This window comes from Botryllus schlosseri, chromosome 11, assembly GCF_051294905.1.
Source record: "Botryllus schlosseri isolate E-star chromosome 11, Bs_hap1, whole genome shotgun sequence".
Lineage (NCBI taxonomy): Eukaryota > Metazoa > Chordata > Ascidiacea > Stolidobranchia > Styelidae > Botryllus > Botryllus schlosseri.
This window is the reverse complement of record NC_137246.1, coordinates 9,908,395-9,927,036: the sequence shown is the minus strand read 5'-3', so window position 1 is coordinate 9,927,036 and position 18,642 is coordinate 9,908,395. Positions and strand designations below refer to the sequence as shown.

At 41.7% G+C, this 18,642-nt stretch overlaps 1 protein-coding gene across 1 annotated transcript; it reads right to left on the bottom strand.

Annotated features, from left to right (window-relative positions):
* Positions 1 to 11,408: 11,408 nt before the first annotated feature.
* On the bottom strand, positions 11,409 to 18,613 carry LOC145450732 (endoplasmic reticulum lectin 1-like). Its single transcript, XM_080329237.1, has 11 exons — positions 18,346 to 18,613; positions 18,172 to 18,273; positions 16,998 to 17,159; positions 15,511 to 15,693; positions 15,309 to 15,451; positions 14,527 to 14,623; positions 13,835 to 14,002; positions 13,714 to 13,773; positions 12,825 to 12,959; positions 11,954 to 12,112; positions 11,409 to 11,893 (listed from the first exon to the last, which is right to left on the bottom strand). The coding sequence occupies exons 1-11, from the start codon at positions 18,466 to 18,468 to the stop codon at positions 11,822 to 11,824; spliced, it is 1,404 nt and encodes a 467-aa protein (XP_080185363.1). The 5' UTR covers positions 18,469 to 18,613; the 3' UTR covers positions 11,409 to 11,821.
* Between the last annotated feature and the right edge of the window lie 29 nt (positions 18,614 to 18,642).

Sequence of the window (18,642 nt, the reverse complement as noted above, 5' to 3'; positions counted from 1 at the left end):
TATAGTCGACTCTTACCTGAGAGCTAATACCCTAACTTTTGTCTCACACCTGCAATTCCACAGAAGAAAAACCTATCTGACTTAAATCGAGTGAGGGCATGCACCCATTACGCCGACCAATAACGAATATTCGACATGAGCTCTGAGCTGGAACACCAACCTATGCGGATGCCTATGCGAAACTGATCGACCACCACGGACGATGGAACGAATGTTCTTCACTGGTTAATTCGATCCACTCACAATCAATAAACTCCGCACTGCCACCATAGGGATGTTGTTCTTCAGTTGCACTATGGAGCCGTGGTTCTCAACCTCGCGGACCGGTAAAATCTCAAAAAATGTCCTGGCGGACCGGTTAACTTTCAAGATTGAAATGAAGCTGAAATTTAAAGTATGCAACCGTTTTTTGCTATTATATGGTGCTAGCGAGTGACATTTAGCTGGTTTCGATTTTAATTAATTATCTTCATGATGGCAGTTATATCATAGCAATTTACAGCGTAGCTACGCTGTAAATTGCTATGGTTATATGATGTTATGGTAGTCAGTCTGCTGAGTCGAGGTGGTTAGATTGCCTTGTCCAGATAAACATGCTATCGCCGAGAGTCGTTAACAAGCAACTACGAATACAATGCGCGCCGCAAGAAAACACCATAGAGCAACTATACCGGCCATCCGCCAATACGTGCTGAAAAAGCACTTCGTCAGCCCACCCCCAAAAACGTTGGTCTTGGGCCCCAACAGGGCGACGAGAAAAACTTCAGGGGGCTTCGACCGCAGACCCTACAGTGGGGTGGATGTTTCACCTGTGCTTGTCAGCACATTCATTCTGCTCAGTGTAAGCAGATAGTTTATGTAGCGTCGATCGCGCCAATAGCGAAAATTTTCGATCATTCACGACTGAATCGGTTTTCTCGCTGCCGAATTTTTAGCACATTTTCCAGAGTCCCATGTTTGCCTGGTCTTCATTATGTGCTGGTACGTCGTGGCGCGATAATGGATGACGCCGAAATGCCTATTTCTATAAATCATGCGTATTTCTCGGAGTAGGGCACCTAATAAACAAGACATTTAGTGTCACTAAATAGCGCAAAGCGCGAAAAGAAATTGAAAAATGTTGGTAAAAGTTTCAAAAGAATACGCTACGAATTATGTTAATTTGCAAAATGAATTTGGGCTCTTTTCAAGTTCAGTCTCTCTTCAATTGGGCGGTTTGGGGTGCCTCAGTTACAGTCCTGCACAACATGAATGAATCGAAAACGAATGATCGCGCAAACTGCGCCGTTCAGCGATGAGTCAGCTCGTACCTGTTCTGTATTTGTCGTTCTCATGTTGTCAAATGACCTGTCTTAAACTTTAAATGAAGACGAACATGTTACCAGCCTTAATGTTACCTTACGAAGTTCTGCATCAGTATAAAATTTGATTTTTTTTTATTTATTTTATCAATGGACAAGAATTTAAGTTACAGAATTGTAATAGACCTAGCGGACCGACAGGAATGTCGTCGCGGACCGGCACCGGTCCGCGGACCGGCGGTTGAGAACCACTGCTATAGAGGATGTATAGTGGCACAGTTGTTGTTCTTCGGAGTAGCGATTACAAATCCAAGCCAGTGAGCCAGTGAGCCCAGTGATCCAAACCCGTTGGTGACGTTAGAATTAGGGTTGGATTATCCGGATAACGGTTAACCGGTTACTCGCAGGTTTTTTTTATCATCCGATATCCGGATTTAAATCTGCCGGTTAACCGGATAAAATAGTATCGTTAAATAATGTGTTTTAAACTTTTAGATTTAGGAAGCTTCAATAAGTCGTATTACCAGTGTTTCGCGCGGCCAATTAGCGGGATATGTCAATGCACTGTGTAACGCGACCAGTGGTGGCTTTTGGGGTGGGCGAGGTGGGCGGTCGCCCGGCACCCCCCCTGGTCGAAGCCCCCCCCCCCTATTTGAATTTTGCGCTTTTTTCAAGGAGAATGGCGAATAAACATGGAAATCCGTGCACCAAGCAAGAATATGATTCCGTACAGATCTGTCAATCATCATCAAATCACTGCATTTGTTAGAAAAGTCCCGTATCCCGATAATCATCGCGTCTCTGCATGCGGTGATGTAGTCTATCCTTGCACACATGCAAATTAGACATGGCCGAATCCAGCACCTGGTCAAAGCTTTGCGATAGTGAAAGCTAAATAATAATAACCGATGCGGAAGTGGGGTCTGGTCTGGTCTCGCCCAGCCCCCTCCCCCCCCCCGTTCGTAGGGCCACCACTGAACGCGACGCAATCTCCCGCTGAGGAGATCGCCAAATTAGGTCATTGATTGCCGCAAAGTCGGCTATCGTTGCTGGCCTGATTTTTCGAGTCTTCAACAAGCCTGTGGTTCCGCTGGCAGAATAATATCACATCTGCAATAGGCTCTGTGGACATTATACCATCACTGGCTTACATAATCGCATCTGCATTGGCTTGGTGCTCACGCCTAAGCTTAGTGCAAGGAGGCGTTTGGACGTTTAGACGTTTGGGCGATTCTGTACTTTTTGATATAGCAGACTGGCAGTCACGAAATAACATCAATTAACGAAGTCATATCATCGGGTCCGCCCGCCCGAAGATGTTAGATTATTTTTTACGGGCCCTCCCGTTTTCAAGACACTTCACTCAGCTCTACCAGTAAATCTAATTACGTGAGGACAATAAATTGATAGCATAATATATATGCAATCGCCGATCTGATTATGACCGATTTTATCATAAATTATCGAAAATTTTCGCGCCTGGCGCTGGCTCACAATACAGTACAGATGATTTCGTGACAAACGCGAACAACGTGATGGAGGGGTCGTTTCATCACCCCATGGGAGCCCAAGACCAGGGCTTTGGAGCAGCCGTAAATTTAAACTGCTCCAGCTCCGGCTTCGGAGCTTTCTTCTATCATACATTAGCTCCGGCTCCAGCTCCGGAGCCGCATTATTACCACTGCTCCGGCTCTGAAATTATCGAATGAGCCTGTTTATATCAGGGCTGGCCAACCCGCGAGCCAAATGTGGCCCGCGAGGTAATTTCCTATTATATTATGGAAAATGAATTGTTCAGATTGTGAACTTGCAATGCCAACCAAAACTTACAAGCCTGGCTGCGACACTTGGGATGTTGATGACTAAAATATCAGTTCCGACGTATCGGCAGATCCAGGGTTCAGTCACCTTTTCAGTAAATTGTCGTACATTACAATAAACTAAAATAGTAGTGAAATTTTTCTTCACGCTTCGCGTGTTTAATTGTCACACGATTTCTTGCTTGGTAGCCTATCCCCTACTGAAAATGAAAAAAACGCCAAATTTACCCGATTGAGTCTATAACTGTATTCGCAATGACGGGAGAAAGTCTTTTCGCGTTTGCGCTCGCATAAAGATCGTCGACGGTGAAATGTAGGCACAAAATGATTGTCGGATATTATCGGAGACCTTCGATATCGATGTGGCCAGACGCCGAATAGTCGTGTCCTTGCAAACTGAGCCTAGCGGGCGGTATACAGTAGACCCGCAATGTACTCAAATAATAGTATTATTGACCTAGTTTATTTATAAACTTTCAAAATTTTACCCGCTGGGCGCGGCTAGTGGACCGCGCACTCGTTCGTCAATAATTACATGTGCCCCTTTAGCCGAAAAGGTTGGCCATTCCTGCTCGATATAGATTACTAGGGATGGTGTGAACGTGAGGTTCACGTTCGCGTTCTGTGTGTGAACCTCAGAAATTTAGAGGTTCACGTTCACAAACGAACCTTGGTAGGTTCTGGACTGTGAACCTTTTTCATGTATTACAATTTTCACTTCATTATTACATCTTTGTAGGAGATTTATTGCATTTTAACCTCGGGCCACTCTACGCATGGCGTTAACAGCATTAAAAAAATCAACACCAAGCGACCATGCAGCATTGACAATCTCAAAAATTTCATTTGCTGTTTGACAAAAGTTTGCTCTAAATATCCCGCTTTACGTCTGTGAATATTTAGTGACTCTCTGCTGTAAACTTGCCTCACAATCACACAACATCAAGAGCGACATACACTATACATGTAGTCAGCGAATGATGCTAATTCAACCAATCAATGAAATTGATATGGCTGTCTGGTGTAAAAATCTAGCAGGCGTAGGGGGTCAATCTTGACATTATTTATTGTATCATAAAAACCAAGTCCGTGCGGTCGGGGTGTTGGCTACTGCTGAATAACTTTTTAATGGGATAATATCGGGAGCAAGTATAAAAACCCGCTTTACACTCTGCTGAATATCAACGTAACCATAATCAGACGTCGAATACATTGTCCAGTCTGGCCTATAGACCGTTAAGGCGTAACCTTATATTACCTGGACTCGAACATGTCCTGGAAGAGTCATATTCAGTCCCTAGAAACTAAATTATCACCGAAGTGCGGCCTGTTCTACAGCCTTGGGCGCTTCATGCCAGCATGGGTTCTTCTGATACTCTTCAAATCCTTAATCCAATCGAAGTTACATTATGGCATCCTCTGTTGGGGGGCTGCCAGTAAAACTGCACTCAAGCCACTGCAGAAACTACAGCATAAAGTACTCCGAATCATAGCTAGGGCCCCAAAGGGTCCTGGCTGCCCATCCAATAAGTCGCTGCTGAAGAGATTCGGCGTCCTAAACATAAAAGATATGCGGAAACTAGAAATCGCCAAGTTTATGTATCAGTTTCACTGCGGTCGTTGCCCGAATATTTCAATGACTTCTTTACCTCTGAATCAAAAGCGCACAAGTACAACACACGCGCGTCCACGTCGTCCAAATATCATATGATCGACCGAAAAGATCATCGCTCCATCAAATATGCCGGACCTGATGTGTGGAACAGTATCCCGCCGGCCATCCGACAGTCGACGAGCATGTCCTCATTCAAGTCGAAATACAAGCAATTACTACTAAATAAATACAGTCCATCCTCAAGATTACCGGACCACGACTGACCTATCGATCTCGCTTCCCATGACATGCCGCCCTATTTCTTGTCGCATTCTTTTTCTATACTATCTTCTTTACTTTCATTCAGTGTGCATGCCTCCTCTTTACATCGCCTAGGCCAAGGTGGGTGTCAGATTCCATAGACTACTCCTTGTCGCTTCGACATCTTCCTGTCTTTTCATTGTATCGCATTTTTGTGGTGTATTGAACTGATAAAATTGCTAATAAACCAATGATGATGATGATGATACCTTGCAAGTCCCCCTCGAAATTATTGGGAAGCAGCGGAAGACAGCGACTTTATGGGATTATTATATCATTTGATTACCCCAGTTGATACATTTGGCGACGTTTAAAACGTCAATATGTACTTCAGCATTGTGTGGCCCGAGTCGTCGCTAGGTATCGTGTACATTTAAATAGGCTATCACATCACTGAAATGTAAGGTTGGAATTAGCAATATGACGTCACGTGACGTCATGAGGTTCACGTTCGTGTTCACACAGAACCTTTCAAAAAGGTTCGCGTTCACACGAACCTGAACCTTTTGGTGGTTCACACCATCCCTATAGATTACTAATCTACCCATAGGTTATAGTTTATCTATGTAATCTAGAGTCGGTCAGCCGTCAGTAACATCCGATGTAGCAACGAAGACATAGGTGCCGGCTAGTGACGCCATAATGAATACTTGTCAATTGTCGATAACCTCATTGTTGCACTAGAACGCATTTTGCTCTTTGTCATTGCTGTGCACAGCACTAAAATTCTGGCCTGCTGTTCAATTATGATCAATCAGCAGATGTGGTTGTTGCATAGGCTATATCATAGCATCTTATGAAATTCGTCGGAGCCGGAGCTACTCCTCAAATAACGGGCTCCAGCTCCGGCTCCGGCTGAATTTTAAGTAGAGCCCCGACGAAAATGCACGTCTCCGGCGCTCCGGCTCCAAAGCCCTGCCCAAGACCCACGTTTTTGGGGCCTGACGAGGTGGGTGCTGTTTCGTTCCTGCCAACGAGTATACGCCCGATGATGTTTAATTATTATTGAGTGGTCCCACCTTTTCAAACACACATCACTCAGCTCTACCGACAAATCTGATTAGGCCTACGTGAGCAGAGAGAAGATAAAAATTGATAACAATATATATGCAATTCCCGATCATACTGACCGATTCAGCCAAGAAGCCCCCCAGAAGTTCGGTCCATAACCCTATGGGGGGCCCAAGACCAAAGTTTTTTGGGGGGCTGACGAAGTGCTGTTACGGCCCCGGTAATGGCCCGTATTTCAGTCGAAGAGCAATACGGGGAAGTTGAATGAGATACGGTGTAATCACTTTGCGCGATTGGTAAAGGTTAATAAAAAATATGGTGGATCATAACAATGCTATATTGCGTAGCTTTATTTCCGAAACTCAAAAGCATTACTACACTTGCTTTTATAATTCAACATGCATGTTATCCATACAAAAGAGCTGATATTAATTAGAACTCAATCTATATGATACTGGGAATTGAATTTGAAATATAATTACTACCTCTAAAAGCGGAAAACGTATTTCGTGTCTCTAGTCCAGGAAAGTTTGAAAGGTGGCATGCTAAAACAGCCCTACAGCTAAAAAAAGAGTCAGAGTCCACTTTTCCAGATTAGGACACACTATGGACTGCTAGAATACGATATGATGAGTATAAATGCTAGATTGCGAAACACCAGTTTCAAACGTTATGATTAGCCATACTGTGATGAAATATTCCATATGGGCAAACGGCGATAATGCGGTGTGAACGGAACCACGCCACCCGATACCTATATTATATAAATTATATAGGCCTACTTTCGTGAAATAATACTGGCTACTCCGTATCCACTGAGCGCGAAGCGCGACGAAAATTCTGGGCTTTACCCAACGTTTTTGAAAATTAAATATAGATACTTCGTGAAAACATCCCCGAAATTCCTCAGGCTATCTTCCTAATCGGAGGATTAAACTACTTCTACTTGACAAATTGAAAATAGCGAAATGTAAGTAAGTAATCACAAAATATTACGAAGTAGAAGTAGGCTAGCGAAAATCAAATATACTTGAGTACCAGAAGTAGAGGAAAACTACTTGAGAGCTTCGAAAAAGTAGAAGTACTTCGTTACTGACCACCTCTGGTTGTGACACGGGAATGACCAACGTCGAAATGCTCATCTCTATAAATTATGCATTTTTTTTCTTCGGGAGGGGAATATCAAGACAGCTAACGACAATAAATCGCACGAAGAAAATATTAAAAAGTTCTATAATCTAAAAAACACTTTAAAATTTATGGTAATCTACAAAATAATTTTAGGCCCCCTTGGAGCTCGCCCTACGGTAGGACACTGCGCACATTGCACAAACAGACTAAAGCAGGGGTGGGCAAACTTTTGAGCTCGCGGGCCGCATTCAACATCTGAATCCATTCGCGGGCCACTATATAAAATTGGGATTATAAACCAAAATGCAATATTGGTATTTGATTATAGTGAGCACATAGAGATAATATATAAGCTTATTTAAAACAAACCAAACAATGCTTTGATGATATCGTACACGCGACAGAAACAGTGGCGAGATATCATAGGCTAGTCGACCTCAATGACTAATTTGTCAAAACTATAGAGATGAAAGTCGGTTGTGCCGATTCTTAGAACAGGATTGAAATTTAAATCTGTGAGCAGCGATCTGTTCATAGATTTACTAATTCCACGTTTGGTTCAGTTCCAGAACACTAAAATGGTGACAATATCATAACCATGTTAGATTCAAACACGCTTCTACCTACTCATCATCATCATCATTGGTTTATTGGCAATTTTATCAGTTCAATACACCACAAAAAATGCGATACAATGAAAAGACAGGAAGATGTCGAAGCGACAAGGAGTAGTCTATGGAATCTCACACCCACCTTGGCCTAGGCGATGTAAAGAGGAGGCATGCACACTGAATGAAAGTAAAGAAGATAGTATAGAAAAAGAAAGCGACAAGAAATAGGGCGGCATGTCATGGGAAGCGAGATCGATAGGTCAGTCGTGGTCCGGTAATCTTGAGGATGGACTGTATTTATTTAGTAGTAATTGCTTGTATTTCGACTTGAATGTGGACATGCTCGTCGACTATCGGATGGCCGGCGGGATACTGTTCCACACATCAGGTCGGGCATATTTGATAGAGCGATGATCTTTTCGGTCGATCATATGATATTTGGACGACGTGGACCCGCGTGTGTTGTACTTGTGCGCTTTTGATTCAGAGGTGAAGAAGTCATTGAAATATTCGGGGCAACGACCGCAGTCTACTATCTACTATTTGAAAATAAAATATAAATAGGGGAGACCGGGGTTAGTTGTTACGGGGGAACATTGTTACAGCATCAATGGTTTGTTTTTTTGCCGGGAGATGGCGCACCATTTTTACACAGTTTGCTCGGCTGGTTGGAGAGTACCTTCCAACGAAGCCTGGCTTGCGAAATGTGCTTGCAAAAAGTTTTATGCAGGAAAAGGTATATTGAGGGCTATAAAGTAAAACTTTTACTAATCAAGCGTCGCTGGTGCATCAGTGGTTGCGTGCGACCGATATATGTTTAATTTACATTGATAGAAAGGGGACGACCTGAAGTTTAGTTTCACAGTTGACTTTGTGCTGTTTGTTGGTTACGGTAAGTAAGGCGGCAAGTAAGCTTAAACAGGCCGTATTCGGCGGGGGCACATTTTTACGGTTGTAACAACTAGCCTCAATCTTTGCTTGAATATTTATGATGTGTGATTAGCATTATTATTAATGAAATTTCATCCATCCTGATAGGGTTAGCATTATTTCAACCAAAATCTTTGTGCAGTGACATTAAAAGCCACACTAGACCTACACCACACTGAGTAAGTGATGAAAAAGTTGAAGACAGCTTGGATTCTTCTGCAATTACGTATGAAAATGTATTCAATAACCTGCTCCTATCTTGTAGATCAATTCTGTTGTTAAACTATATATTCTCTGCGATTATGGTGAGGCATTACAAAAAAAAAGACCAAAAGAGGCACTACACCTATGATGGTTATGGAAGAAGCTGCAAGAAGAGTGATTGATTTTATCAAAGTTGTTCGATGTACAAAAGAAAATCCTGTGTTACTTTTACTTGATAATCATGACTCGCATACGTCCATACATGTGATTGATTACTGCAGAGATAGTGGAGTTGTGTTGCTGTCGTTTCCTCCTCATTGCTCCCATAAGTTGCAGCCTCTGGACAGGAGTGTTTACGGACCCTTCAAAAAGTACTACAATGCTGCTTGTGGGGCATTATTGAAGACCAATCGGGGTCGTCCAATGACAATGCTTGATATCCCTGAAATTGTGAAGCAGGCGCTTCCATTGGCAACAACCCCAGCCAACATTCAAAAAGGGTTCCAAGTGGCTGGGATATTCCCATTCAATGATAATGTATTTGCAGATGAGGAATTTCTTCCAAGCTACACGACCGACAGACCCATGCCAGAAGAGGAAAATATGCCAAAAATAGCAAATACTGATGAGAATTCTGCTGATTCAAGCAGCGCTGTAAGTGCACCAGAAGAATCGGAAGAGACTTCTACTTCAAACAGCAAGGCATGCGCACCAGAAAACTCTGAAGAGCCTGCAACGTCAAGTAATGCAGTTGGTACACCAAGATCAATGGAGGATGCAGTGCCTAGTTTTCCCACTGGTATCAAGACAACACCAGAGATGATTTGGACTTTCAACAAAGCCGCACTCAGGCAGAAAAAAATTGGTGGGAGAAAGAGGCGCCGCTCCTCCATCTTAACAAGCACTCCTGAACGACATCGCCTCCAAGAGGAGCACTTGGCGAAGGAAGCAAAAAATTCTAAGATTGACAAAAAGAAAATAACAAAAAAAGCAACAAAAAGAAACCTAGCTTTCACTGACGAAACAAACACAGATGCTAGTAACAATCATTGCCTACTGTGCCATGACACATATGACAACTCTAGGTCTGACGAAGTATGGGTCAAATGCAATGGATGTCAAAAGGGGCGCATGAAGCATGCAGTGATCGCTCTACACCCTACGTGTGTGATTTTTGCAAGGACTGAATGACTTCTTTTCATATTTTGCTGTTTCGTTTGATTTTTCTTTCATTTCGTTTTCAATACACATGGTTACAACAATGCTTTTATTATGGATATAGAGTTTTCAGCTGACAATTTCAATGTAACAACCTGCCTCCTCTCCAGTCACAACTTGCCCCTATCTCGGGGCAAGTTATGACAGAAGACTCACCTGTTTAAAATGCAAATATTTCCAAACGTATAAGAGCTTGAAGTTCCATTCTACTTTGTAAAAGTAAGTGGATGATCAGTGTAGACAGTGTAACAAAATCATTTGCGCAGGACGAGTAGAAAAGCCGTGAGGCCGAAAATGGGCAAAATCGTAACAACTAACCCCGGTCTCCCCTACCCTAATTCTACGCATAGAACGAATCTACCTAAGACTTATAAGCACATCTCTAAAATAGTTAAAACTGGAGTGGCCAATCTGAAATCACTCTCGTGATCCGAATTATGTCAATCTCGATGGCATGGAAGGATACGACTGTGGATGAGAGATTTTCAGATATGAAATTCAGACTAAATACAGAGCAATAATTAGGAATCGGGTGTGATTCGCGCGCATGCAGCGCAAAATTTTTTTTTCAGTTGAGCTCAGCTACGCGCCCACTTCAGATGCTTTTACGCCCGCAAAGGGGGCGCGCCCCCCAGTTTGAGAACTACTGCCTTAGAACTATCATGGTGAAATATACTAAGAAAAAGTTTCATTAGTTCCTGCATCATAATTCGATATTTAGTACGTATTTATCAATATTTGTAATAAGTTTCTTAGACTCTCGCGGACCGCACAGAATGGTGTTGCGGGCCGCAGTTTGCCCACCCATGGACCAGCGTATACTTTGAGTACACGCTGCATGGACTAAAGCTATCTTTAACCAGGACTGCATCGTTATGTAGCATTTTTGCGGTCGGCGGTCATCATCATCAGAACACCCATTTCGTACCAATGATCTATATATCCTTGCTACACCTGTCGAACCGACGAGGATTTCCAGGGTTCCAGTCACTTCAAAGCGTTCCTACTACATGCTTTTCGGAAGTATATACGCAACTACGACATGGTTATACGTTTGAAAAAAAGACACGAGGAATGTGGTTAATATGACAAGACTAACTCATCGAAGCGATGTATACTCTTCCGGTGCTTAATTCAAGAAAACAGCGAAAATATTCATAATGTCCCATAGTACCCCATCTTTCCCTACCATTGAACTTCGGCACTGGTCGACTTCTGTGCTACGACACAATGCCCACAACCACTCATATCCAGCTGCGCACGAATATATCGATGAACTTGAGATGTATTCGACAAATCGATATAGAAGGCCATGTAGTCCAGGCGTCATGATACGATCCCAGAATTGCTTAGTTCTGCGACTAACTTGAATGTTAGAGGGCAACGTAACTAGTCTTCCTAATAAATAGTAATTTTATTCAAAGCTATGTCAACCGCAAACGGTTAAATACGGTGTACTAGATATAAAAGAAGTCATTAGACGATGACGATTTCATTTCAACAAGCGAAACATGCATTTCATATCGTTATAAAACGTTTTTCATCCAGAGAGGTCATATCGCCATTTTCTGCAAACCGCATCGAGTGCACAGCAGACCGTCTGACCAGGCCAGCTGCATTTTTCTGAACTCGACCACTAACAACACCTATGGTATTTCGAGAGCAGAAGGGCGCATAACATTATACATCCCCGTGGAATAGGCCGTTTTGATCCGCCGTCTCCAATAAGTCGCATATGATTGGAGACTCCACCTGCATCATAACACGAAAATAGTTACCGTATCGCAAGTATGCATTACAAGATCTACCTACCCCTAAAATATAGCTGCATGTTGACGGCTCCCTGAGATAAATAGCAACAGAATGCTTGCTGCCGCTCTGTTTACACTTGAGACGCACTACGACTTCGCGTGGCTTATTCGCAGCTTCGCAGAAATCGCCTTTATGATAAAAATGTTCCACCATGTTGACCTGAATGATATGAGGGCGACGTGAATTCTGTACCCAAGTGCCAGTGCGGTCACCAGAGGGTGGGGAAAAGGCACTCTGCACCACTCAAACTCAAGAGGTAGGCGGAAATGAAGTATTTCTACTGTGAAATACTCAAGTGGGTTTATACTTCAACAGTTTTTGAAGCAAAATACTTTTGACAGTATTCGATTAGATCAAGAGAAACGCAGTACATGGATAGATTCGATGATTGATTGACGAAAATCAGCACAGATTATATCATTATAATGGAAAAGTATATTCATATTGGAATGAATCCGAATATTTTCGGCTGACACTGTAAAGAGGACTGGAAAAAACATTGCTGAAGATTTTCGGCCGAAAATAGTCAGGTTCAGTTGCATAGTGAAGTTCTGTACCTCCAAGAAACTCTTCAGATTATAATTTCGAAAACCGCACCTATATTATTGTTACCGTGACACGGGGCTACATCTCCCTGTTGCTATGACAATTTCACTCGTAAGCATGATGAAGACCTATGCAAATACTACTCTCTATTTGACAAAATCTAAAATTCTACAAAGCAAGTAGTCTGCCATCAAAAACAGTCGAATTGGAAGTTGTGCAAGCCCGCAAAACCGACATTCGTGCCGCGAAAAAGTAGTACTTCATTACTGATCAACTCTTAATTAAACACCAACAACGTCAAAAACACAGGAAAAGTCGACGGTACCTGATTCTCTACTTCACCTTCATTATCGTTAAGAACTCCCTTCACGTGTCTCGCTGTTCTTGTCTTTGCCCATTTCAGATGCGCATCTTCGTCCCATATCCCCACCATGATCACAGTACGGCCACTCACTTTATCCTAATATATATTGATATCAGCAATTTTTATCACTTCAAAATAACGCTGGGCAAAATCGAGTACTTAATTAATTCAATTGCAAGTCGAGTAATATGCTTCGAGTCGAGTAATCGAGTCCTAATCATTGTGTGTACTGACTCGCCTTGTACTCGAGTCATAGTGCACGGCTGGAACAAGTCATATGACTCGACACTAGGACAGCCAAGACAGATATTTCATTGTAACTTCCGAAGAATAGGTAAGTCACCACATTGTTATTTCGCCTATCAGTCTTGATACTTGGAAAATATGGCCAGAATATGTTGGGATCGAGGGGAATCACGATATTATGAATGCGAGTCATTCTATATCACCACAGCAGAGTTGAATAAATTGGGTTGCACCAGATTGACCTCGAAACTGAACAGAGAACACAATCACTCGGACTCCAGTCAAAACTATAAATTCAAATGAGATTGACTTGTTACTCGGAACCTTGTGACTTGGTTACAACTCTGGTAGCGTACCTCTTATGCATGACCACCAAAAGTGAAAATACATTTTTTGGTGCATATAACATAAAATAATGCCAGCTCCTGATCATCAAATATAATTTCGTCTTTCATAATCATATCCATGATACAGCCTCATGTGAAAATGAAGCTTACAGTAACGAAATTCATTCACGTTGATAGAATAATTTTTAGTTGTAGGGTTACCTAATGCCCGTACTCAAATTGACGTGTACAGCACAACTGCTAAGTTTATAACTTACGATGTGATATTGCTTGACGTACTTCCCGTAGCAAAATTCATAGCTCCACCACCCAGAGTTCTGCACGACATAATTCCGATTAGAACACTGTATGCGCTGTAAAAGCACCGGTCAAACTTACACCTGTCAGACAAAATTCACCTTTCAAAAATTGACGCAGCACCATTTTGTCTGTTTGTGAAGAAATCTGAGTGTTTTCGAGTCTGCGATAGTCGTCCTTGACGGCGTCTGAGCTGATCTCGTCTGCCCTATCCACCACAACTTCTCGGCGTTCTCTGGAAGGCTGCACCTGAACGTGGTAGCGTTCAATGAAATCGCAGTCAAATGTAGGTGAAGTGGTTATAGTGGATTTACTAGTATTAAATAAGTATACGGAATGGACACATTTCATTTATATTCATTACCCGTGTGTAAGACATACATTCTGCATTTAAAGTCTCTTCCCAGAATTGGATACAATGCGCCTTATACATATAAAACTAAACTTGATGATTTAATTAAGTTAAGACATCCTGTCTACTAGAGCTACAGTTTTGGAGATACATGGTGACGTCATTCTGTGCGGTGTTTCAAATCGACCATTTCCTAATTTGCCTGTACATATCGATACATTTTTTCATTTTGACGAACATTACCCCGGTTTCCATCCACTCAGTTACGTGAAATGATTATCTGCGGTTCATAACAATCTAACCTCTATACACGAGTGGGCCTAAAAATTAGGATTATTGCACTTTGAACATTGCAATTTGAAAATCAATTAATTATAAATTCTTCAAACCAGCACAAGGCGCGAGTCTTGAGTTAAATTACCCGGTCTTTCTTTTCTTCCATCACGAGAGCATGTGGCTTCGCGGGTGTGTCACCGAGCGGACTGCAGAAGATTTCATTCACATCGTCGCTTTTGACCCTAGGAATAAAACATGTGACGATACACAGAGGTGGTGAAAGTAAGTTAGCTTTGATACTTAAGTAGAAGTAGAACTGGAATCTTCCATTCAATTACAGGTAGAAGTAGTAATTTCCAAGATACGTCGAAATTACTTCAATCGTAAGTCAAAAATGATAAGGTCTACAAATTACTCAAGTAGGCCTGTGTAGTTACAAAAAGGGGATTTGGAGGAGGGGTCGCATAATTTTCAGTTAATCGGAGGTGGTTGCTTTTGAAATTGCTGTATACATCTTCGCGACTAATGCAACGAACAATGAAACAACAAACAGGTACCATCTTCAAAAGTATATTTAGTTACCATGATACAGAGGTCATTATACACGGTTCTTATGACAATTTCATCCATGAAAGCTTACCACAAAACTAGTATCTACTTTTCAAACCCAAAATGTAGAATATAAGTAGTTGAAGTAAAGTGAAGGTATCGGTAAAACATAGAGTGCTCTGAAAAAGTAGAAGTACTCTGTTACTGACCATCCGTAGCCGTACGGTTGGGCTGTTCAAAAATACCTATTTTTTTAAAACTTTTACTGGCTACTTGATAAAATTGTAAGGTTATCTAAAGAAACACTGCACAGTGCACACCAATTTCGGCTCAATTCCAACCCGTAGTATTGAAAATATAATTCAAGATGATACAGACCTGTAAAATGGATTCGCACACAGCAATGGTGTGGCCACCACGACTTCATATTCACAAGAACTTGTCTCGACAACTGATATCATCCCATTTGCCGAGCTAGGATCACATATATACAACACACGGGTCTTCCTCTTAGTACCACCCTAACATGATATCACAAATTGATCAAGTATCTGTGCGGGAAAATACTTCACAGCCATACCATTAAATCACACGGAGTTCCACTCGTCATTTCCAGTTCATAGTACGGGGTCGTAACTCCGTCAAATTTCCTTGTGGGGATTTCGTCCGATGTCTTCGGGTCGGGTTTCAAACCCTCGAGCACTCCATTCTCGTCGACAGCGTCTTTGAAGTAACCAAGAAAGTATTCTTGCAGTTTGGTGCCCTAAAAAAGGTACTCTGTAGTAATTGGGAAAAGTTCTGTACAATGTGTATAATATTATGAAGACAGATTTTGTAAGACTAATTCCACCTAAACTAGAAGTATCTAGTTTTTACGTGTTCTGCAGGGCTGTAACCAAGTCACAAGGTTCCGAGTCACAAGTCAATCTGACTTTAACAGTTTTGACTCGAGTCAAGTCGAGTCATTTTCAATTCACCACTGAGTCAAGTCTGAATCCAAGTCATGGAGTAGAGTGTCGAGTCCGAGTCATAGTGTTTTGACTCGAGTCCGAGTCCAAGTCATTGTGTTGACTGTGCAGTTCCAAGTTAATGTCATATGAAACCCATTTTTTTACAACGTTGCTCGATGACATCGAATGCTTCGCATTCATAATATATTAATTTCCTCATTTTTAACAGTTTCTGGTAGCATTTTCAAGCACCAGGACTGATAAACGAAATAATACGGTACTACTGTGACAACTTCACTATTCTTCAAAATTACAACGAAATGCCTGTCTTGGTGGACCCAGTCTCGAGTCATATGACTTGGTCCGAGTCATGCGCAATGACTCGAGTACAAGTCGAGTCAATACGGAAATTGACTCGAGTCGAGTCAAGTCGAGTCACCAAAAAATCGCGACTCGAGTCGGGTCATGACTCGAGTCATTACAACCCTGGTGTCCCGGGTGTTCAAGTTTGTAGAACTCATTTTCCAAAATTGCGCCTAGCTGTAGTGCAATAAGTTGCCAATATGGTATGGACTTTGTGTGACGTAAGTGATGGCTTCTGACTAACTGTTAAACATATTATGTGACACCTTGACCAAATCTACTTACAGAACAACTGACGGACTACTTCTCGGATCATGATTTTTGACATCGACCTGAAGTACTTTTAAAACGTCTTGGAAATCACGATCTCTGCTAATACTTGATGTCACTTCTACTTTAACTTCAGCATCAACCCTGACTAATTTGACTACAGTCTCTGAATGTAAGGCGCTACAGGCCTATATAGCATAACACAAAAAACTACTCTCGTCTGCAGCTGCAAGCATTGTTGTATCTGTACTCTTATTATTCATTTTTAAAAAATGATGTATTTTTCTTCAATAATGGCCACACTAAGACCCGCACACGCACATTGAAATGATGCTTGCAAATAGAATTGTGCGGAGTGCGCTAGTTAAGCCTCCTATGTACTAAAGTTGCCGAGTACATGCCAAAACCAAACTTGACTATCGTTATTGAATGAGTGGATCTCAGTTAACTGATGTTACAGTTTCACGATTGCCAATAAACTCACCCCGCCAGCGATTTTATCTTCATGAAATTGTCTTATATGCTTTCCGTGACAGATTTCATACTGCCAGTATAGCCCCAATCTGTAGGTGCATGTGTTCTTTTTGAGCAACGGCGAGAGAAGTTTAGACGGAGGTGTTGCTTCATTGTATTCTTCTTCATCACTCTACAAAATAAGTGTACCTGTGTGTTTGATTTTGTTAAAACCAACGTCGACGACGGTGTCATTTTTAACCGCAAATAGCATGGCATCGCCTTACTCAACATGCGGTAATTAAATTGATTGCAATTTGATGAAATAAAGGATGCTCCGTGAATGTGGTTGCAACAAATAGCAAGGGAGATTAACAAGTCACGACCTTTCAAGTTTACAAGTCATTCTCAAATTTTGACCTTCGACTCGAGTCAAAGTTTTCTATTACAAGTCATCTTTGAGTCATCCTTTATGAATCAATTCTGGCAACAATCACTGTATAATATATCAGCCAATATGAGCCCTAATTTATTTTACACTTTGGCTTATTGATGAAAAGCCGATAGCAATGCAAGTACAATCAATTGCAACTCAACCAGCCAGTAATAGGCCTACCTAAGCACCAGCGACAACATTAACAATTGCCTTCAGAAGTCATACAGGCCGACTGAAAACATACGGTACAAAAGCCAGGCAAAAGTCGATCAAAATATATGACATGAATCTCGAACCAAATCATACAGAATATCAGAAATCATTATATGACCTGGCCGAGTCGCGATTAATGACTGAAGTAATAGGCTAGCAGTTGAATTGAGTGGAATCAAATGTCAATTAAATCTACGACTCGGAAAGTTATATTTTCATGTTGAGACATTACAACCCTGCAAATGATCAATTTAAAAAATCGCTCTTTCCAAAATTATTTACCGAATTATTAGAACATAAACATAGTTGCATTTTCCTAAGCAATTGCCTACACACAGCTCAAGTAGCCTACCTAAAAAATGAGGTTTCTTAGTAATTGTTGCACATTCTACATTATTGGCATGATGCATTCCCAGCCCCAGCCGCAAGACTTTCTATATGTAAACATTTCCAGAAAGGAAAATAAAGATAGCCTATAGGCTATATATACTATTCCATTCTTTACATAACTGACTGATCATAATTCACAAGTAACAGGGCAGGCAATTGTTGTTACCTTTTCTTTGAGATATGTTGGAATCATGCATTCATATTCTTCATTGTTCTGAGTCTTAATTTTTAGCGTTTCAGGCTCATTATATTGTTCACCCGCAAAGTCCTGAAATAAGGTGTTTTTCAGTAAGATTTACAAGATTCATCACACAAAATAAAATGCAGTAGTAAAGCGTACCTTAAGATCGAATTCTTTTCCTGGCCAGCTCAAGGAATATTTGACAGTGTCATCAAGCACGGTTAGCACAAGTGGGACTAGGTAAACGATGCATAGAACTGTGATAACGTGCCGTAAAGCCATTACCAAATATCAACCGTGTTAGCAACCCAAAAAGACGGAGGGGGGGGGGGTGCAGACGTGGAGCAGGTTTTGTTTATTTTCTTTGCACCGCTCCGATTCCGCAGTCGGCAGCACACGTCATCTTCAAACTCTGATGAGTGATGTTGACAACAGTGGGTTGGTTTCCCTTCAATG

Coding starts and splice junctions, on each gene's coding strand:
- LOC145450732 (XM_080329237.1), bottom strand. CDS start 18,468: ATGGCTTTACGGCACGTTATCACAGTTCTATGCATCGTTTACCTAGTC. Junction 18,274..18,345: donor GAAAAGAATTCGATCTTAAG/GTACGCTTTACT, acceptor ACCTTATTTCAG/GACTTTGCGGGTGAACAATA. Junction 15,452..15,510: donor GAACTCCGTGTGATTTAATG/GTATGGCTGTGA, acceptor ATATCATGTTAG/GGTGGTACTAAGAGGAAGAC.